The 21648-nt window shown below is 43.8% G+C and overlaps 4 protein-coding genes across 7 annotated transcripts; 3 read left to right on the top strand and 1 right to left on the bottom strand.

The window, feature by feature from the left end:
* Positions 1 to 6: 6 nt before the first annotated feature.
* On the top strand, positions 7 to 1393 carry dad1 (defender against cell death 1). 2 transcript variants are annotated; one of them, XM_067253939.1, is made up of 3 exons: positions 7 to 338; positions 855 to 1025; positions 1150 to 1393. In XM_067253939.1, exons 1-2 carry the CDS (start codon positions 128 to 130, stop codon positions 983 to 985), a joined length of 342 nt encoding a protein of 113 aa, XP_067110040.1. In that variant the 5' UTR covers positions 7 to 127; the 3' UTR covers positions 986 to 1025; positions 1150 to 1393. The 2 variants fall into 2 exon arrangements, 1 of the variants encoding a protein (XP_067110040.1); XR_010878749.1 differs by having other exon boundaries at positions 21 to 338; positions 855 to 1037.
* Positions 1394 to 2116: 723 nt separating this feature from the next.
* Positions 2117 to 5277, top strand: pigr (polymeric immunoglobulin receptor). 2 transcript variants are annotated; one of them, XM_067253938.1, is made up of 8 exons: positions 2117 to 2205; positions 3008 to 3346; positions 3507 to 3588; positions 3800 to 4029; positions 4149 to 4284; positions 4458 to 4549; positions 4678 to 4727; positions 4864 to 5277. In XM_067253938.1, the coding sequence occupies exons 1-8, from the start codon at positions 2163 to 2165 to the stop codon at positions 4936 to 4938; spliced, it is 1047 nt and encodes a 348-aa protein (XP_067110039.1). In that variant the 5' UTR covers positions 2117 to 2162; the 3' UTR covers positions 4939 to 5277. The 2 variants fall into 2 exon arrangements, with proteins under 2 accessions (XP_067110039.1, XP_067110038.1); XM_067253937.1 differs by having other exon boundaries at positions 3800 to 4035.
* A 2115-nt stretch (positions 5278 to 7392) lies between these two features.
* lrrc24 (leucine rich repeat containing 24) lies at positions 7393 to 10495 on the bottom strand. The gene is made up of 4 exons (XM_067253877.1): positions 10334 to 10495; positions 9374 to 9652; positions 8774 to 8942; positions 7393 to 8630 (listed from the first exon to the last, which is right to left on the bottom strand). Exons 1-4 carry the CDS (start codon positions 10493 to 10495, stop codon positions 7393 to 7395), a joined length of 1848 nt encoding a protein of 615 aa, XP_067109978.1.
* A 7242-nt stretch (positions 10496 to 17737) lies between these two features.
* On the top strand, positions 17738 to 19822 carry LOC136959419 (COP9 signalosome complex subunit 7b-like). Of its 2 annotated transcripts, none has more exons than XM_067253748.1 (7): positions 17738 to 17794; positions 18042 to 18200; positions 18297 to 18372; positions 18614 to 18702; positions 18938 to 19140; positions 19249 to 19354; positions 19465 to 19822. In XM_067253748.1, exons 2-7 carry the CDS (start codon positions 18042 to 18044, stop codon positions 19645 to 19647), a joined length of 816 nt encoding a protein of 271 aa, XP_067109849.1. In that variant the 5' UTR covers positions 17738 to 17794; the 3' UTR covers positions 19648 to 19822. The 2 variants fall into 2 exon arrangements, with proteins under 2 accessions (XP_067109849.1, XP_067109850.1); XM_067253749.1 differs by lacking the exon at positions 17738 to 17794 and adding an exon at positions 17894 to 17903.
* The last annotated feature ends 1826 nt before the right edge of the window (positions 19823 to 21648 follow it).

Here is a 21648-nt window from a genome sequence, read left to right as displayed (position 1 = left end):
CACACAGGATCTTCCGTCAACTTCCTTGCGGGGTGGACACGTCATTTCATTCTAACAAGGAAAAGAGCACAATTTAACTACATCGGTTAGCTAATTGTAATCTAGCTAGCTAAACCAAAACGAAGTCATGTCTAATTCAGTTCTATCGGTTGTCTCTCGGTTCTTGGAAGAGTACACCACGACCACGCCGAATAAGCTGAAAGTAGTAGACTCATATCTCCTGTACATCTTACTCACAGGAGCCTTGCAGTTCCTGTACTGTCTGCTTGTCGGGACCTTCCCATTTAACAGCTTTTTGTCAGGCTTCATATCGTGCGTCGGATCTTTCATTCTCGCAGGTAATGTAGCTATATTCAACTTTCATTTGGCACTCATTACATATGCATGTTGTGATATTTTTGTCCTTTTTGAATGGGGCATTGAAGAGGTCGCTGCAGGCTGGATGCTAAGCTAGCGCCGATTGTAGAGGATAGTAGCAAGGTAGTTGGCTTGGCCTTGCTTGAAGTCAATCAACAATGTTCGGTGACTTTGCTAGAGGGACAAATTATTATGTGTTGTAACCTTCCTTCGATTCACATACTGCATTCATTTGTTTCAGCCCACATAACACTGAATGATTTAGCTGACAGGTGTCTCAAGTTTATTGCACACAGCTCTGGCAATCTCTAAAATATGCCAAATACAATAATTTCCTTATCATTACATAATTGGGTACTACACAACATAGATGTACGTTTTATACTCAAAGTCCACAGTCCTGTATCTATTTTATAATGCTGTTAACAATTATTCTATATGTTAGCAATATTAATGGTGTTGCATTGTATTTACTCTGTCTGCCCGTTCTTCCTCAGTGTGTCTGCGTATCCAGATCAACCCTCAGAACAAAGGGGACTTCCTGTCCGTCTCCCCAGAGAGGGCATTCGCTGACTTCCTATTTGCTCACACCGTGCTTCATCTTGTTGTGATGAATTTCATTGGTTGATGAACCCAAGAAAACCAGTCCACCTGGCCCCATTCAGCAGGTTTGTGTAGAGGTAGTGTAGACACTGCATTGCTCACAGTTCTGTTGATTCATGAAAAGGAAAGGCAATGTAACCATAACCCGAGTGTTTGTTTCAATCATAAAACCATTTCATTTTCTTACAGATGAAAGTACATTTCCAGAAGATCACCATTCAAGACATTGGAGCTCCTCTTCAACTGTGCCAATAATTTGCTTAATTGATCCCACCCCCACCCTGTAATTAGATGCAAAAGTGGCAGAAAGTGAAACTACAAATCTTTCCTACTGATGTGTAGAGATGTTTTTTTTATTACTTTTTCCAATCTGTTAAGCATTCCCCTTTTGCACGTGAGACAGGCTCAAATAAAATAAACAGAATATTGTGTTCTTGGTTGTTTTATGTGGTATCTTTTGAGATATGTGACTAAATTACTAAATATGTGTTAAACATGCACCAGCTGAGAGATTTCAAGTTGAACATAATACTGTGAAAATATATTTTGGATGTTTCACCTACTTTCTCAACTGATGGACTGGATTAGTCAAGTAAATAACAACTATTGTATATACGTTGTTTGGGCAGTCAGTTTGGCTCTTAAGCACTATTTAAACACATCTAGAATCGCTTTCCCTTATACCCGCAAAATTTAGGAATATCGAACACTGCTATGTACTGTCCCAGTTGAATATGTGGAAGTTGCCAAGGTAGGTAACTGTTTGCAAATGTGCCCAAGTAAGAAGAATTACATCCAGTTTCCAAACTCATACTATTCAGCTATTTAACCACAAAACCTTTTTTTGAATGACACATTGTAATGTTACAAAATCTTCAATAATGAAATCATTAAAACTAGAAGCAAATGTTGAGATATATATGCACTAGTCATGACAACTTTGACAAATTGACATGAGTCCAAGCAAGACATGAGGAATTGTATGGACAGCCGGAGTTGAACCAGCCTGGGCAACCGCTAGGGGTTTGTATTTCGTATGTAGGCTATCAGTCATCATCCACCGAGCTGGTAACATGCTCAACATCTGGATTCCATCTTCTATGGTCATGTGACTCGAGGGAAATAGTGGATTGCGGAACGCAGTGTCCCTCAGACTAGAGAAGACCAACTTCAAATTGAACCGCAACTTCTGACACTGGAACATGCATCTATCCTTTATTCTAGCCCTGCTCTCGTGTCTTCCAGGTAGGATGAGACGAAGTTTCGATGTTATATTTTAAGAATGTTTTGTTTTGCGGGATACTTATTTAGACACCAGACAAGTCAGGTCTTTATATTCAGGTGAGAATGTGCACGACTTCAGCAGACCTTTGTTGTTCTGTCATTACACACGATTGATGAAGAACATGATGTTTGGATAGGTCGATTTTAAAGCGCCATATATGTTCTGGAAAACCTTGTACTATGTTGTCTTTTCCCACTCATCTCTCCCACACAAAAAGTTTGCCAAAGTTCAGTGAAATGCTCACATTTTCAGCGGCAGACGAGTTTATTCTCTTTCCAAGGCCCTCTCTCCACCATCCAGCAAGGACATAATCAAAAACAATGATAACTGATATGGAATGTATAGCCTGTATGTCTTGGATGGGTCAAGTATCGTTTGTTTTGAAACTTTTATGTGTAAAACTATATTAAAGTCTTCTAAAAGGAGGCTGTATAAAACAATGTAAGGTTTTTATTGTCAATCTAGCTAATCAGAATTAAGTATTGTATTTTTGTCCGTGTATCGTTTTGTTTAACCTATTAAAAATGATGGCATGTGCAAGTGCAAAAAAATTATATTTAAAGAAAACGAAACCAGAAGTTCCTCCAGTGTTACCCAGGGCCCCTTAGATTGACCAACACTCTGTTCCCTTCCTTTATTATAGAAAAGGCATACGCAACTATGCTATATTTGACCTGCATTAGCTCATATCTGAAAAATCAACCACATGATTCAAATTCAGTTTATTAATACCTGTTTTTTTCCCCTCTTCCCCTCCGGTAGTCTCTCTATGCATAACCACTGTGGGAGACCTGGCCGTGCTTGGGGGCCGTTCCGTCACTATCCCCTGCCACTATGAACCCCAGTATGCCGGTTATGTCAAATACTGGTGCAGGGGTCGAATGAGGGAGATCTGCACTAGCCTGGCCCGCACAGACACCCCTCGGTCCTCTGCCTCTGAAGAGCAGGTGGCCATATTTGATGACCCAGTTCAGCTTGTGTTCACTGTGACCATGAGGGAGCTGAAGGACGACGACTCTGGGTGGTACTGGTGCGGGGTGGAGGTGGGAGGCATATGGAGCGCTGATGTTGCGGCCTCCCTGCATGTCGATGTTGTTCATGGTGAGTAATTGGACCCTAACAAGTTGTTTCGGGTTAAGTATAACTATGACACCATAGCAAATCACTTATCAGAAAAAGTACTTCTAGTTGGAATTTCTTGCATTGGTGTAGGCCAAAATGTGTGCTGGTGTGTTTTGAAAGCATTGGCTTGGTTGTACAGGTATGTCAGTGGTCAACAGCAGGTTGAGTGGGGAGGAAGGGACCAGTGTCACTGTTGAATGTCAGTACAGTGACAAATACAGGTAATGCAGCTTTACTTTCATTGTAGTACTTTAGTGTTGACAGTAAATTGTTCTCTACAGAAAAACTACAATTTGGTGTCAGTTTTTGTATATATAATACATATACCAAATTGTACACCAAATCTGAGATATATTTTGGCTACTATTTGGTTTAACATCAGCACATGTACCGTGATATCCACACCCAGTCGCTGTCTTGGTGTTGTAACAGAGACAGTGAGAAGAAGTGGTGCCGAAGTGGGGACTGGAGCTCGTGTCTGGTGACAGATGCTGAGTCCGGGATCTACGAGGACAAGTTGGTGGTGATCAGTGACGACAAGAAAGGAAGTTTCTCCGTCACCCTCAAGAACCTGCAGAAGAGAGACTCTGGCTGGTACTGGTGTGCTGCTGCACAGCAACAGATGTCTGTTCACATCATGGTCACCCCTCGAGTAACCACCAGTATGTGTAAGATTGGATTTAAAAGTTGCTGTTTATGAAGTGAATCAGTAAAATTCTGTTTTCACGATGGTATTTTGCGCTTGTTGCGAATTCAATGTGGTGAATGTCCCACATGATAGCTTGGAGAGCCATGGGAAGCTCCTCTACAGCTGCAGTGTCTGTGAAGACATCCCCTACCAGCCAGCCCCAGTCAACCTCTCAGTATACATATGTTCCCCCACCCAAACCCATCGCTAAGGACTGGGACTATCAGAGGTACATATTCAGTGACAATGTTGAGCAAATACAGTTATGCATCTGATACTCACATGGCTTCTCCAAATAACACTTGATGTGTTCTCCACACTATTCCAAACCCCCTGATAACTATTGCCTCTCAGTCTGTTGTGTTTGTTGGGGTCTTCCTCTGAGTTGTGGCTGTGTTGTAGGCACTTCATGGAATCTCCTCTGATGGTGTGTGCTGTCATAGTGATCCTGGTGGCCCTGGTGATGTTGTCCTATAAGTTGTGGAACCACTACAGTAAGGAAGGCCTGTTCTGTTCCCTCTGTCCTGACTACCTCAATATTTCTTATGTGGAAGGGGAAACAGCTTTTGGACACACTTAATTATACTTTTGGTAACCATGACACTCTCTGTCTCATTCCCAGGGAAGACACAGAGACAAAGACGGGCCATGGAAATCAAAGCAAGACTCAGTGTAAGTCCTTCAGTTTGGTGTCTGTGTCTGCCCCTAAAGATGTTGATTGCATCTCTACTTCACAGTCAAACCCAAACAAAACAATGGGTAAGTGGTTGAAATGACAAATTGATCCTTTTTCATTGATCTCTCACAGGAACATCCAGGGGATGGAGACTGGCAGAATGCCTCGGTTGTGTTTCTCAATTCTGGATCACACCAAGTATTCTGACTCCAATCTAGTTTTGGATCAATCAAAACGTTGTTAGATTGTACTGTAGATAATAACAATGATGATGATATGAGTTGGAAACCGCCAAGTGCAAATAAGGGCATCTTATGATTGCTAACAGCTTTTTAAACAATGTTATGAACGTACGTGTGGGTCTTTATGTTTTCGAACGACTTTTTATATATAATTTACATTTAGATTACCTTTCAAGAAGATAAATCTTTTGTTACTTTATATTGCTTTTATAAAACCGCCTTCAATGTCTTGTCTCTTCTTGACCCCCATGGCCCCACAGTATACACCATCGCCCCCAATAAACAGAGTGTTGGGTGGATTATTGACTGTCTGAGAATCTTCTTACCCACATATACTTCACAAAATAACCTTGTGCTTGTGGATAAAATAAATAACTGTGTATGTGTTCATGTGTGGAGTGGGCGTGCTTGCGACAAGGTTATCTACGCTAGGTGTGTGAGGTGTTTGTTGGCCTTGCAGCCTAAATAACCCACTTAATCATCCATAAAGAATTGTAGAGATAAAACTGCCTTGGGTCAAATACGGTAGTCTTGTGAAACCCACTGGGTGTTTGAGTGAACATTTGGGACTAGCTCATGGTTGGACCCTTAACGAACAGAAGGTTCCTAGTTCAAAAGTGTATCAGTTCTGGGTGGTGAGTAACAGCACACCTTATAATTCCAAGGTTAACTTGAGCTGGCTGGTAGAAGATATCTTTACAGACACTGCAGCTGTAGAGGACAAAATAAAAAGGGTTCTCTGGAAGGAATCTGATATATTGCTCCCCAATATATCAGATTCCTGCTCAAAACCACAAACCTCCAGCTTCCTTCATTTCAGGACCTCACAGCAGTACCTTGTGCTCTAGTTGATAAAGAGATCATGGAGGAGAAAGTCCTCACCACTAGAGGGATGTCTGGAATTACATTTTTATCATAGAATGCTTGTTTTCTCCCCTCATCTTGCCAAGTAGCCAAAATCATAATGAATTCTTTATGAGCTATGTTTAAACCTAATTGTTGCTTTTTTGATTATCAGATTGGAGATAATGGAGTTTATTCTTCCTCAAAGGTTTGTTAATTTTTTTTAAAACATTTAGTCATTTTTAGCAGATGCTCTTATCCAGAGCGACATACAGTAAGTACAGGGACATTCCCCCGAGGCAAGTAGGGTGAAGTGCCTTGCCCAAGGACACAACGTCATTTTATGCACAGCGGGGAGTCGAACCGGCAACCTTCTGTTTACTAGCCCGATCCCCTAACCGCTCAGCCACCTGAACTCCCTGTTCATGTAATGCCTAGTTTAGACTAGCTCAGGGGTACTATTGTGTATGAATACAACCGGCTCCAATAGGGCTCTAGATAATGCATAAATCTGGACTACAATCTGCTGGGTCCCCCAAGGATTCATGTGTTGACCTCGTTACTATACCAACTCCCAAGTAACCATGACAACCATTGAGCGCAGATGAAGGGAGTAGAAGCATCAGTTTGGACTAAAGGATTACGATGTGAATGTTTTGTAGCATTAGCGAAGAAGGAAAAAACATAAAATCTTATTTTCTTCCTGAAATATTTAAATAGTTGTTTTCTGAACTTCATCAACTTCAACGTCAACAGGTTGAATCTAATAAATCTAATTATGAAAACACATAATTACAGGAATAGTGCTTGGAAAATGAATTTATGTAACAGTATTTAAGAAAATACTAATAAGGAATACACCAGTCAGGAATTCACCTGTATATATGGAAATCAGGAATACAAAAAGTATTAAAGATATACTGTTGCATTAATATAAATCTTACCCCTCACAGCCACTCATTTATGGACCAGTGCTTTCATTGTATTGATTGACAGCATTGTGTTATTATACACATTGATTTCTTTTTTCGTTTTTTGAGAAATTGAACAATACATTCTAGTACACTCCAGTCCAGTACACTCCAGTCCAGTACACTCCAGGACAGTACGCTCAGTACTTTACGGTGAAGAACAACACATTTAGAAATGAAAGAACAGTTACACAAACAGAATTATACAGTACATGGGTACAAAATAGTATATCACTTTTCCAAAGACCTCACAATACCTACTGTTCATTTATGGTTTTGTTTACAATGTTCCACTAAATATGACAATTGACAACAATGACAACAATGTTGTTGTGCAATCCATGTCTAATATGTCCAAATCTCTAATCTAGATAATGTGTATTTGCTAAATATTTCTACAGTAGTATGTTTTCAGTGGAAATACAAAATACATGTCTCTACATAGTCCTCCATGATCGCTAATCAACCAGTCCAGCATGAGACCTCCATACAGCCTCGGGGCTGGATAACACATTGAAACACTTGGCACAATGTCTCTCTCTCCAGGAATTCATCGCCTCAATCGAGCACAACTAACACCTGCTCCTCCTTTAGCCAATCAGCTCTCAACAGTGGATCTCGTAGGCAACCTGCGTGTCAAACAGCAGACTCTGATTGATGAGCATTCCCTCCGGGTCTACGGGGGGACCCTCACCTCCCTCGGCAGGGTTCCTTCGTGGCCCCATCCCCCCTAACCTGCTCAGTGTCTGCACTTGCAGCCCCTGGTGCTCCAACAGAGCCTCCTTCAGCCCCCCGTGGCCAAAGCCACTCAGCATGGTGAAGGCTGGCTCCGGCGACAAGACAGGCTTAGCACGGTTGAGAACGAACATCTCGTGGCCCTGCTCGTCGCGGTACTCCTCCAGCTGGGCGAAGGTGGTGGGGCCGTCGGAGTAGTCGTTGACATACAGGATGCTCTCCTCCTTGCTGCCGCAGAAGCCCCCGCCCTCCTCTTTCCTGCGCTGCTGGTGGCGGGCGTAGATCATGACGAGGAGGAGAAGAGCGGTGAGCGCCAACAATGAGATGCCCATGGCAATCGCTGTCTGGGTGGCTGAGCCCAAGGCATTGAAGTCCATGCTTTCTAGCTCATACAGAGGCTCCTGGCTCACGTCCACAACCTCTGGGTGGTAGATGGAGGAAGAAGAAGAGGGAGGGGATGAGTGCAGACGAGGCCAGAAGGCAGAATAGGAAGACGAGGAGGACATATTGACAGCCAGGTGAAAGGTCACCCTGGCCACTCCCCCAGGGTTCCAAGCCTCGCACTCATAGCGGCCGGCATGCGCCACTGTTACGTTGCTAAGGAACAACATCCCGCTGCCCATATCTGGGTCAAAGCTGTCCCGCTCTCCACCTTCCTCAGTCCCTCGCACCATCCCATGGACAGCTCCTCCATCAGCTCCATCCCTCGACTTCCTCGCTCTGGGCCGGGCGGTCACCGGCCCCCCAGCCCCAAACCGAAACAAGTCTGCCTCAGGCCCTTGCTCCTGCAACAGGCCTCGGGGGGAGAGCTGGGCCTTGCTGTGGGCGGCCTTCCTCCAGGTGACCTGGGGCTGGGGGTAGCCCGAGGCCTGACAGGAAACCCGCAGGCTCTCCCCCAGCCTCACGGTCAGATGGCTGGGCTCCATTTGCACCACGGGGGGGATGCACACCAGGCTGTTGGCCGCCACCTCCACCAGGCTGAGGTGGGAGAGGCGAGGCGGCTCCGCGCAGAGCAGCCGCCGCTCGGCCGAGCTTAGCAGACGCTGGCCCTCCTCGTTAATCCAAGTACGCAGCCAAGCCAGAGCACAGTCACAGCGCCACGGGTTCTCTGGGAGAGCGGAGAAGAGTAGAGCAGAGGTTTAGGATTTTTGTCTCTTTTTATCTGATCATGTATTCTATCAGATGTCAGAATCTAAAACGAACAGTCAAATCCTAGCCACTAGTAACAGGCCCTAAACTGGCCCCTCGCACCTGTGACACGCAGCACCTGCAGGCTGACCAGAGGTCTGAGGGAGGCGGGGCCCAGGGTGCGGAGGCGGTTCCTGCTCAGGTCCAGGAGGGCCAGGGAGGACAGGCCAGACAGAGCCTCGTCCTCCAGCACCTCGATACTGTTCTCCTGCAGGTGCAACTCCTGCAGGCGCTGTGAGGGGACACAGACAGCCAGGAAGGGGATGGAGAGTCAGCAGCTGTCCCTGTCACCCTGATCTCTCCCTCCTCATGACCTCAACACGTGCTCACGTCCCGTCACTGTCATGGTGCTTGGCATTACATTCTAGCACCTAGGAAGTGCTCTGAGGAAGCCAGTCATTCAGCCCAATCCCCTGGGGCTGGGATTCGAGGCTCACATTGAGCTTCACACTGTCTTTTTACCCCGACCTCAGTGTTTTCACATCATTTATTAATAGCGGCCTGATGTATTTAAAAGAAAAATAATGATGGGCACATTATTCATTATCCGCCATTATCATTATCATCATCTTGATCATCATCATAACAATTGTCATATTGATAATGATAACGATAATCATCATCCACATCATCAACCTCATGATCCCAGCCAGACAGTCTAACCTGCAGGCCTCTGAAGGTGTGGTCCTGAAGCAGCGTGATCTGGTTCCCAGCCAGGTAGAGGATCCGAAGGTGCTCCAGGCCCCTGAACATGTCTGCTGTGACCAGGTGGATGAGGTTCCCATTGAGGGCCAGCTCCAGCAGCTGTCCCTGGCTGAGGAAGGCCCCATGCTCCAGGGCTGAGATGCTGTTGTTCTGGAGGTACAGGTAGTGAAGAAAGCCCAGCCTGGACAGGTCCTGCAGACGGACCTGGATGATGGCATTGTCCTGGAGGAAGATGGTCTGGAGGGGGGGGAGAATGACATTGAGACAATGTAAGACTATTCTCTGGTTAACGCATTATCATACCTGCTTAAGCCACAAGTAAACATGTTATTGTTGAGCTTTTGAAGAAGAGTGCTACTTAGATAATGCAACCTGTTAATGGGAATTGTTGTGTAAAATGCATAATGTATTCCATCCTTTATCATGCTCTATTTGTTGATGATATCACAGTTTCAAACCCAGCAGAGAAGAGGCACGATTTGTATAGAATGAGTTACAGAGGTCAACAGAACAATTTACGCAGTCGTCTCCTAATGAATATGCATGATCCTGCAGTAATGCTGGGGGTCTGACCCTGAGACAACATTAGCATAACGGCTGAGGGCTTCTAAATAGAGGATTATTGTGCAAGCAATTGCTTTTCGGAAGAAATCGTTCATTAACTCACTATCAGGACATTAGCCCGTGGTTTGCATGGATCTCATCAATTAACTGAGCAGTTGTTTTGGTTTATCGGGATGCATTTGAATCCCTCTGTGACATTGCTTGTAACAAAGGGCTATACAAATTAAAAATTATTCAACTTTGATTTATGTAATGGGAGGGACTCCAATGAAATCAAGCGATCGAACATAATAGCTGTGGTCGGCTAGTGTCATCCTAAACTCTCAGTATGAACCGTGGGATAGGCTAACTGACCTGAGTGAATGCAGGGATCCCCTGTGGGATCTCTTTGACTCCCAGAGATCCACACTCCACAGTGAGGCTGTAGCAGCGACAGCTGGAGGGGCAGCCCAGCGAGGGGAGGGGCAGCAGGGCCAGCAGGACCAGAGCCAGCCTGGGGAACCGGAGGACAACCATCGTCTCACTCTCTCTCTCTCTCTCTCTCTCTCTCTCTCTCTCTCTCTCTCTCTCTCTCTCTCTCTCTCTCTCTCTCACACACACACACACACACACACGTGTGCTCCCTGGTGCACGTGAGGAGCCCTGGGAAACAACAGAGAACCTGGGAGGAGGAGGAGAGGAGGAGAGAAGGAAAATACAGCAGAGATCAAAGTTTGCCTTCATTAGCGTACCCCTGAGTGATACAGACCCATGATGAGGCCTTCAGGGAAACTGGATGTTAGCATATCATCACAGACTTTGGATTATGAGAAGAGTCGATAGGTAATTAAGAATTAACCAATTTATCAACAAGGTCTCTACTTTACATGTCAATTGGTCTATTCAGTGAATGTCTGCTGTTTCTTTTGTGGGTTTCTGTTCATTAAAGATAATAGACATGTCGGTTTCCTTAAGGGCCTCTCTCTTCTTTTCTCTCTCTCACTCAGACATACACACACATTTGCACACATACAGACACATATATACACATACAGCACACCCACATTGTATAACAGATAATTTAACATTCGTTTGAACCCCTATCCTCTAAATTCCCTTTTTTCAAAACAAAGCTCCAAAGATTAAAATGGCAATAATCATTTGATCTAAAAACTGTTTTTTCTTCACTAAGCTCAAAAGCAATCTGAGTCTTTAATTATAGCATGAAGCATTGAGCTACTTCTACTACTTCATGTGCCTGGGTCTACATAGCCAGAGGGGATTTCCTCTGGATTCACCAGAAAGACTTCATCATTTAAAGACAGCATTGCAATATTCCAATATAGCTTAGAAGCAGTCAGAAGGTTTTTTGAGCTTTGGAATGCATAAATCATTCTGTTGTAATCACTGCTGTGAAAGGGAATATAGGGATTTACTGACAGTTGGTTTCAGGATGCTCATTTCGTAAGACTCAGAGGTATGTCTTCAAATAGAATTGAGACGAACATAATGTTTCTCATTTGTCTTTCCTAAACAAACCTTAGCAACCATCTTAGTGACAGCCCCGCCACCTTAACCAAAGTCTAGGCATATCTTTCACCTCATTTTGATGTCGCTGCAGCTGTCGAAAGCCATTGTTTTAAGTAGAGAAGCATCTGTCATGCATTATGAAGCATCGAGCCATCAGCACAGTTCACATATGACTTGGTCTCAACATTACAAACTGTACATACTGTGATGTATGCATGTGTTCACACTCACGGTTGGCCTTTTCCACAATAACTCCCAGTTCCACTGGCTTTGTGTGCCATTTTCCTTGGTCTACATGAGATTTATCTCGTGAGAGGCCAACTTGTTAATTTCATTTGATGTAATCCTCTCTCAAAACACGCATAATCTGCAGAATCAGATGCTCGTTAGGTAAGCAGCTCTAGAGCGTGGATGTTTACTGTGGTAACTATTTAGTTTGGTGTAGAAAAAAGGGGTCACCAACAAATCTTTGTTTATATGGTTTACTGTTTTTGTATCTTTTAAATGAGAAATGAGAAGTGCATGACCTTATTGTTTGTAGATTGCATGTGAACTTGTCGATATGAGACCCCCAACAGGGACATTGAGTATTAGCAGTGTTTATAGCAGGTGGGGATGGCAACAGTGAATGTTTATGTTGTTTTTCTGGGACATTATGGGGCTGTGTTTATTCACAGGGATTTTAACAATGTAATCATTTTGAAACCCAACTGTGATCCATATTACCATATCCCTTACGACACTAACACATGTATATTTCATGACATGGTGATAACCATTGTCATTGAGTGTATAAAATGTATAGTGAAGTGAAACAGGAAGGGTTTATATTAGTATACTGGATCTCTGGGCTATAATCATCAAAACTGTTACCTTACTCATCAAAAAATGTATGCCAAACACTTTTGGCATGCATGGTGTTCCAAGAATTTGAGTGATGTGTGTGTCAAAGAAAGAGAAAATGAGACCGAAAAAGCTGGAGGGGAAAAGTTCAAATCTGGACCCAATGTTCATTTCAACAGAGCCTGTCTTATCACGTTGTTATGGAAACGGCTGTGATGTTTGGCGCCTGAAGACCATCAAGGTCTTACAGCTAGTGTTAGAGTAACAGCCCCCAGAAATAGAGGCTGTCATTTACCCCGCTTTCTCTCTCAATCACCCTTTCTCACCTTTCTCGCTCCATGTCCATCTATCTGTCACTCTTTCCTTTCCTATTGGTCTACCTCCATCCCTGTGTCATTTCCACTCTCCCTTTACCATTCTGACCTCCTTCGTCTCTCATCATTTGTCCTTCCCCTCTGACTGACAGGTGCTAAATTACCTCTCTCAATGCGCCCCTGTCCACAAATAGAGTGAGGCCACTGTAAACCAACCATGACACAATGACTTTGAAGGATAGGATCAGCCGCCCTCACACACATCTCCACCACCACAAACAGACAAATGAGAAAACACATGTATGCCCACAAACACACACACAGATGTAAATCAGTGTCTGTGTGTGGGAAGAGATGCCCAGCTCGGTTAATAAACCTGCATTGATTTCCTTATATTTCCACCACTGGTCTGTGCAGCAGAGCCTCACTACAATTGATTTTTGAAACACATACAGAGGGTATAATCAGGGTCTCTCTCACTTTTAGTGTGTGTGTGACTCTTTATGTGTGTGTGTGTGTGTGTTTGCAGGGCTCACAGGCCCCCCAGGCAGAGTCTCAAAGGCAGCAGCAGTCAAATAACTCCATGCCACTGCTCCCAAAGGAAAAATTAGACTGAAATACTGGACCTGGACATCAGGCCTAACAGACCAACAAAGGTACAGTATACTTATTATGTTTAGGAGTATGGATCTCCTGCAAATTGTCACACACAGAGGTAAGCACATGCAGTTGTCCAAATCAACAAATGAATCAGAGACCTATTTTGCTGCAAGAAATGTCACAGCTCTTGGGTCAATAGATCATCAGAAATAGGATATCTATCAAGACTACTGTACATCTTCTTACTGATGTAATTAGGTCTATTGTTCTAGGCCACAGTTCATTGCATTGTTCAATTGTATACCTTTGGATGCAGTTTTTATTATTATTTGTTTAAATTATTCACTAGAAAGGATACACTATGAAATCAAAAGGAAAAGAGTATAGTGTTCGTAGGCTATTTATCGTTGTCTGCTGCACGGAATCTGGCCGTGCCGGAGATGTAGCTGAGTAAAACAAACGAATCCGCTACATGACGCGAGCCCAACTCGGCTCCAAAGCCTCATGTGCAGAATACCAATTGGCAAAGCGCGCGCAATCCAGTAGAGTAGGCTAACTCCGCAAGCTCATTTTATGACATGAGGAAATGCAATAGTAACAGTTTTCCAATTAGATGAAAATTAAGTGTGATCACATATTGCCCTACACAGACAATTGCTGTCATTTGCGCTCATGTTTAATTGATATCAAGTGTATAAAAGTAAATAGTATCTAGACACATTGTATCCATAGGCTCTGGAATACCAAACTATGTGGAAATAAGAGATTTTTTTAACTGCCATACTACAATTAAAAATCTAAGTATATTTATCAATAGTCTACATGGCACAATAATGGACTCTGACTTTAGCTTACCTTTCAAAAATAAAACTTGAGTCTGAAATATGGGCACTTGCAGAGCGTAGGCGGTGCTGTCTTCTCTCACCTGGAAATATAAATTTGGTTCACGTGTTTAATTGATCGAAAAAGCAAAAAACAACATTTGGGCTAGACCTTTAAGTCATCATGCCGCGGCAGTTCCGTGGTCGACTCAGCAGTGTTAATCCAGTCAAGCTATCCAGTCTTGCGCTATTGTCCCTCGATGGTAATATTTTTTTCTAACAACATTCCACGTCAATATCAATGACTTTTGAATGAGGATGACCACCCTACTTTTTAGTTTTCCTATGCCAAATCGACCCTCTCACTCCTCCCTGTATCATGGATTCAACTGTCGGTTGATCGTAACTCTCTCTTTCTCTCTCTTCCTCTTCTCTCTCTTTCGCACACGTGCCTTGTCACTCACACTTGCACACGTCCTGTTTCTGTTTCGCACAACGCCATCCTTAATTAAGGTATCGTTTATTTTGATTGGTAACATCATCCTAATCAGTTTTCAAACAATGGCTACGCTTAATTTGTTCTTCACGCAGACAGTATTTGCATAAAAGTGATGAGTCAAAAACGTTTTATTTCAGGCCAACAGAGATCAGGATAGAATATGAACGAACAATTTCAATACCATGGAGAGCAACTCGGCTTTCTTAGCACTGCTTTGAAGAACATGCTCTGTTGCAGTGACCTTTTGCCTGTCATAACATGCCTGATCATATACGGAGCACAGGGAAGACAAATGGCTGTTTAAATCCATCTATTTCTATATAATCAAGGATGTCACATCATGTCAGTGTTTATTCAAGATCTTTATATACACAACCATCAACTGCTAAGGCTACCTTCAATTTCACTGTCCAGGAAATGGAATTTGTAAGGATATGGTCCAATGAATTTTAACCAGGGTTCGCTTCCATTTCCTATCCATACCTATTCAGAGTGTAGGTTAATGGCATCATGTTGTCATGACAACATGTTTTTTTTTCCTGATGAAACTGTCAGGTGTCTCTATAATCATATGAGCTTTGAATAATCACGTGCCACATTGTGTTGGTATCAAGCTCAGGCCTGTGTGTGTATCCTTACATTCTGTGTGGAATATTAGGCGTAGTTTAAAAATTCCCATCTCTTTGACTCTTTCGATCTTTATGCAAACATTTTAGCTGCATCAACCTTAGTGAAGTGGACATGGCATAGCAGCTGACCCATTTAATGTCAGTGTGCTTTTGTGTGCATCAGTACAAGCATGCATGTGTGTGGTTTCTTTGTGTGTTTATGCATGCTTGTGAGTGTATGTTTGTGTACACAGACATATATACATGTTTAACAATCTCCTGGTTTCCGTTGGGGCAGCTTCACGGGTCCATGTCGAACCACATCAGTATAATTAACATCAGTCTGGAGAAGCATGATCTTCTAGACAGACACTAATGGGCCACAAATGTTTTGTTGGTGCGTCTAACCCATCGCAAAAAGATCCATTCCAAACAATTACAAGTATTTTGACGCAAAAAGGAATAATCACACTTGCGTCATCTATCTACCTCTATGTCTGAATTTCTTTGGGATATTTGACAGAATCGTGGTGTCTCCCACAGGAGAGGATGGCCTCTGAAACACTGGATCAAGGCGCCACACACGGAACGCCGTGCCACGTAGGGTAATGAGATTTTTTTTCAGCCTTAATACATGAAAGAATATGTTTTGACAGTAAACAAACCAGTCAGTGTGACTGACAGATGCTTTCTATCGCTAATCGCTGAGAGGATTCTGATAGAGATGGAATGCAGGCTAAGAGAGTATTACGCCCCAGTACCTTCAAAATACACATGCACATTCTACATATACGCCCACACACATTTTACACGGTGCACACACATACATAGTACACACAGACACACATTTTACACACTAAGACTGCCTACAAATCCTTGTCTACCGTCCTTTCACACAACGACAGCTGTCGAGTCTACACCCAGCTTGAGGTCAGTGAATAAAGAGATTATACTGATCTGCAGTGCATGCTCGTACAATGGAGATGTCATGGACAGACACAGACAGTACGTGCAGACATGAAACATGACAGACACACATGCAGTCAGTGTACAAATGGACATACACACACCGTGATGGCACATAGTAACACATGACTAAGACACACACACACACACACACACACACAGAGAGACCAAGAGACCAGCAATCAATGTAGACCTTGCCCTGTTCCCGACTTCCAGGATATCCCCAGATGCCTTTTCATCAGTGATTTCTCTGAAAGTTCATTACTATTGCAGACGCATTTCGTGCTGTTGCACCACAATCAATACTCTTCCATTAAGGTGATGAACCGCCCGTCTTCAGTGTTCCCTTGTGAAGACAGATTCACCGGCATCGGGAACCCAAATCAGTCAGTGGACACTAGCCCGGCTGAGGCTATGCCAAATGCTGAGAGAGATTTACTATTCAGGCCGACATATTTTCCATATCCTCCTTTGGACAAATATGATATTGCATTTTCCTCCCATAGTCAAGGGATTGTTTACTTTAGGCCTGCACATCAGATAATCTAAAAGCTTACAATTATTATAATCATCTGTGTTTGTTTGTTTGTGTGTGTGTGTGTGTGTGTGTGTGTGTGTGTGTGTGTGTGTGTGTGTGTGTGTGTGTGTGTGTGTGTGTGTGTGTGTGTGTGTGTGTGTGTGTGTGTGTGTGTGTGTGTGTAGCCATTGTGGATGGATATTTGTATTGAGTGTGTGGCAGAGATGCTGTAAATTCCAGGCACAACTGTGGAAAAACTGTAACAGGTCAGACCATCAGTTGGATCCTCTATGACTTCCTTCATCCATGTACTTAAAATTAACATGAGAAGAGACAAAACCGAAATGTATTTTACAAAACATTTGTTCACCTGTTGAATCCAAGTCTTGTCTTTAGCACCATCTAGTGACCAAAACTGAAAAAGATTTAAATATATAATAGTACCTTACATTATCTGTGTAATCCTCATTTATCGGTTAATCATAGACCTTACACACAAATAATACACATGACAAATTGGAAGGACATGACTTGTAAACCTAGGTATGGAGATGCATTGGGAATGTTTGCGGTGAGGGGGAATATCATCTGGAAACTTCAATAGTTTGACGAATTAGGCCTATTCGTCAAATAGGTCGGTGTAATCACTGCATACAGGGAATTGCACCAGGTGTTCTGATCCGGAGCATCAAGGGAAAAGTGATGCGACCCTCCAGGAGGTGACAAGCCATATGGTGGAGAACAATCTCTGAGCTCAGCTAGTCAGAGTCGACTTGGCAATGAGTCATCAAGGCTATGGAAATGTATCTTGGCGGAAATTAACAGGTGCAATTTCAATAAGAACGATGTGCTACTTTCTTATTTGCATCTGACTGTATATTCTAAATAAATCTTTTAAATTAGCAACTGTTGGTCTTTTCTTTTTTTTTTACCATGAGCCCTGTGATTAAGAAATTTTAATGGTATGCACGTTTCTCATGCCTTTTCAGAAGTAACCTGGCACGCCTATTATTAGTCTAGTTAGCATCAGCAACTAGTCAACTGTTCAGACTTGATTAGGATTGAATTAAGCCTTGGCACTACGTAATACGAAACCACCAATTGATTGGTTGACGTTTGACAACAGCAAAAAGCCCAAGTGAGTTGTCAACGGAGTATGTAACGTGAATTTAGAAATAGCTAGATATGGAACGGTATTGAGATATACTTTTCAGGTCATTTTACAGTGCTGGGAGTTTAACAGTGAGGTATAGCTAGCTGGCAAGATAAGTAAACAAGCCAATGTGTAGTCTAGAAACTTTTATCATGTTGACGGTAGCTAGCAAGCTAGGCTAATGTCACAGTTGAAACGAATATAGCCTACTTAATTGTGTTTATCTCTTCAGATGGCAGGGGAGCAGACACACTGTAACCAGGTTGAGCAGTTCATTTTGCTTGCCAAAAACGCTAAAGGACCTGCTCTGATTTCCCTAATAAACCAAGTGCTGGAGGCCCCCGGGGTCTATGTGTTCGGGGAATTGTTACAGCTTCCATGCATTCAAAAGGTAAAGTTCCTTTATATCTCGTTAGTTACTAAACATATTACAAAACACACACAACACTAGGTGTCACTATTTGCAAGCTGAAATTCTTCTTTTCAGCTATCTGAAGGTCCAAACGATGGCTATTCACAATTGTTGAACATGTTTGCCTACGGCACATACCATGATTACAAAGGTAGACTACTGCTTGATTTTCTCTGCCTCTGTCTCTGATGCTATTTTGTTTTTCTGCTGTGGTCGCTATATTATTGATTATTAATTTGTATGTTACTCAAAGCCTATTAAATGACACAGTACATTAACATACAGTAGCCTAAATGGCTTATTGGCATCTTATAGTAGCACTGCCACACTGTGATGATAATTATTTTAAATGGTCCATCAAAGCTGTTTTGTACTGTGTGGTATCCTTCCAGCATTGAAAAGTTCCTTACCTCCTCTTTCTGAGGCTCAGAAGAACAAGCTGAGACAACTGACTATTGTAAGCCTTGCAGCAAATACGCAGGTAGCTATAGGACATCCACTACCGTTCTGCATAAAATCCTTATTAGTAGATGTTTTTTTTTTTTTTTTTTTTTTATGCGTTATGTTCTGGTGCTTGCGACCAGGCATATATTTTGCCCTTGATGCGTCTTGACTGTAGTAACCCAAACTCTTAGTATTAAGTTAAAATGCAAGCTAATTACTCCAATAAAAGTATTCACTGCTACAATCCCCCCCTCCACCCCCCTTCGTGTTAGATGATCCCTTACTCTGTGCTGCTGAGAGACCTGGAGGTAGCCAGTGTGCGGGAGCTGGAGGACCTGGTGATTGAAGCGGTGTACGCAGAGGTCATCCAAGGGAAGCTGGACCAGGTGAGGCAGCAGCTGGAGGTGGACGGCTGTATCGGGAGAGACCTCCCCGTGGAAGGAGCGGCCTACATCGCTGACACACTACAGCAGTGGTGAGAGCAGGGAGGAAGGCGCAGGCCCTGAGACTGATTGTGCTCCTTACTCAAGGTTGATTTATCTTATGTCATTCACATCCTTTGTGTGTGTGTGTGTGGATACAGGTGCTGTAGCTGTGAGAGTATCTCTGACTCCATTGAAAAAGAGGTGGTTAGAGTGAGCCAGTGCAGGAAGAACCACCTCCAAGCCCTGCAGCAGATACAGACTGAGGTGAGATGGGGAATGAGGGTGGGAGATGAGGTTGAGGAAGGATTGGGGGAGGGGTGGGTTTAGGGAGGATAGGAGAGTGATGGGTCAGTTGTGTGCTTGTTCTTCCTCAGATAGGAGACATCCGCAGACTAATCCAGGCCAACCCCTCCACCTCCATCCAAACCATGGAGTCCATCGTGGAGCAGGAGGGGGAGGGGGCCAAGGTAGGGTCAAGCTTGGGGGCAGAGCAGCGCAGACAGCCCTCCCTTGATATGTTCTCCAAGGGCAAGAACCCAGTCCCCCCGAGGAACTGACTTCCAGAACTGCATCCTTAGGCCCCAATCCAGTCCCAGACTCGTCCCCAGTCACAGCCCAAGCCTCTGGCCCAGAGACAGAGGGCCTTTCCCTGAGCACACCTCCCCCACCTTTTTATAACTGATCACTCTGGATGGCTCCTTAAACTATGTATTGACCTTTTTATAAAATAAAAATCTGCAAATTTGTCAGTCAGTGTTTGTCACTTTTGCTATATATATTTGGGATATATATTTGTTACTTTAATTTATGCTATATTACTACGATATTTTATCACAAATTATTCTAATATTTCAAACTTTAATTTTTTGGTTTGCGATGGACTATATTCAGTAAGAACACAGATTTCAGTTTGGTTGCACCCCTTGAGTTTCATGAAATGACATTTGAAATATGCTGACATAATCCTTTTCTAACCCATTTCCCAACTATTGAACAGTTGATAGTCAACCTAATGTTCGATCTAATTAATGAGATGTCTAACAATGAACCAACACATCCCTGGGCAGACGAGCTCTTTCTGCTTGAGTTTTCTCGGGGGGTTAAAGTGTCTGTCTGTGCTGAAATGTTGGGAACCCCTTCTCTCTTGCGTACCCCACTGACCTAGATTTCAATTGTTTTCTGGCTTAGACAATGGGAGATATAATGGTTTCATAATCGCACACAATACCTGGGTGTTATCCAACACGATTGTTGTTAAGGTCCTCATTGTGACGTGATTGTGTGTTGAGCATTGTGCGGTTACTTTATGTAACCAGCTCGTCAAGCCCCCTGGCGAGGAGTTGGAGAACCAACCCCCACCCAGCCACACTCTGCTCCCTTTGGGGCAAATGTGCATCACCCCATCCCAAGTAGTGAACCCTCCTGGGAAATCTTCACGTCCCTGGTAACCAAACAACACTGCAGTACTTCCCTGTCTGCCCTTCTGTCTCGAGACTAAATGGATAGATTGTGTAGAACTGTTATGTTGCTCTGGTAGTCATATCAAAATGTGTATGGCCTTGCTGAATACTCGCTGAGTCTTGACTGAGTGGCAGAGCATTGGAGAGGGAGATAAGGCCGCCACACTATGCCCACTGACTAGATGGGTGGATGGGAAGAGAGCGCAGATTAATCAAAGGACATCAAAGGCAGATGGAGGGATGGGATGAAAGCGAGCCGCCCGTTTGTCCCATGCCGTCCCCGCTCCGCTCTGCCTGAGCTGCCTTACAGATCTCAGGGGCCTTTGTGCCTCGCGGGTGCAGGGAGGGGGCCTGGGGCACAACACACCACACACACAGGACACTCAGAAATGTTCCATCGTTTCCATCTTGCTTGGCACATTCCTGGTTTTCTCTCTTCCTCTTTGAGGTATCACTTCTCTCTCTCTCTCTCTCTCTCTCTCTCTCTCTCTCTCTCTCTCTCTCTCTCTCTCTCGCCACTACATCAAAGGCAGGCCCCTTTGACGTTGGCAAAGTTACCCACGCTCAAACTTCTTTTTGCTTCAGCTCTCAATCATCAGACAAACCCAGGGCCACACACAAACGGACACACACACTCACACGTATGTTGTTGGCAGTGTGATCCTTGCCGTCAGCAGTGGGCAGTGCTGGGGCTGGCCGGCTCTCTTTGATTGTGTCCGGCCAGGAGCCGCTGGCCTTTCATCCTTCAGCTTGGTGGGCGGGGAGATGACTCCGTAGGGCCTCCATGCTGGCCTAGGCCAGGGAGAACTGCTTGCTCTGTGGGCAACTGGGGTGTGACCACGTTCCTGTCCACCAGCCTGTGGCTGGAGAGAACATTGTGTTACTTAACGTATGTTTGTTCCCCTTGTGGTCTGAGGGAAGCCATGCCTGGCGGTGGGCCTGCAGACAAACACTCCTGAACCTGTTTCTCTAAGTATTTTTCTTCATGTGGAAGAAGTTGGATTTATATCGCCTTGTAAGAACAGTACACCACCACTTACGTTGTGTTCATTCACAGAGAAAATTGCATTCACAGAAAAAACATCAGAGGAATAAGAT

This window comes from Osmerus mordax, chromosome 16, assembly GCF_038355195.1.
Source record: "Osmerus mordax isolate fOsmMor3 chromosome 16, fOsmMor3.pri, whole genome shotgun sequence".
NCBI classification, from domain to species: Eukaryota; Metazoa; Chordata; class Actinopteri; order Osmeriformes; family Osmeridae; genus Osmerus; species Osmerus mordax.
The sequence above is the reverse complement of the archived record's forward strand: the minus strand, read 5'-3'. Positions and strand labels throughout refer to the sequence as shown.

Bases quoted from the DNA above. Each gene is read 5' to 3' on its own strand.
- dad1 (XM_067253939.1), top strand. From the start codon at position 128: ATGTCTAATTCAGTTCTATCGGTTGTCTCTCGGTTCTTGGAAGAGTAC. The intron at 339-854 runs GTAATGTAGCTA...GTTCTTCCTCAG, and splicing joins CGGATCTTTCATTCTCGCAG to TGTGTCTGCGTATCCAGATC.
- pigr (XM_067253937.1), top strand. From the start codon at position 2,163: ATGCATCTATCCTTTATTCTAGCCCTGCTCTCGTGTCTTCCAG. The intron at 2,206-3,007 runs GTAGGATGAGAC...CCCCTCCGGTAG, and splicing joins CCTGCTCTCGTGTCTTCCAG to TCTCTCTATGCATAACCACT. The intron at 4,550-4,677 runs GTAAGGAAGGCC...TCTCATTCCCAG, and splicing joins TAAGTTGTGGAACCACTACA to GGAAGACACAGAGACAAAGA.
- lrrc24 (XM_067253877.1), bottom strand. From the start codon at position 10,495: ATGGTTGTCCTCCGGTTCCCCAGGCTGGCTCTGGTCCTGCTGGCCCTG. The intron at 9,653-10,333 runs GTCAGTTAGCCT...CCCCCCCTCCAG, and splicing joins GGATCCCTGCATTCACTCAG to ACCATCTTCCTCCAGGACAA. The intron at 8,631-8,773 runs GTGCGAGGGGCC...CCGCTCTCCCAG, and splicing joins GCAGGTGCTGCGTGTCACAG to AGAACCCGTGGCGCTGTGAC.
- LOC136959419 (XM_067253748.1), top strand. From the start codon at position 18,042: ATGGCAGGGGAGCAGACACACTGTAACCAGGTTGAGCAGTTCATTTTG. The intron at 18,201-18,296 runs GTAAAGTTCCTT...TCTTCTTTTCAG, and splicing joins AGCTTCCATGCATTCAAAAG to CTATCTGAAGGTCCAAACGA. The intron at 18,373-18,613 runs GTAGACTACTGC...GTATCCTTCCAG, and splicing joins CACATACCATGATTACAAAG to CATTGAAAAGTTCCTTACCT.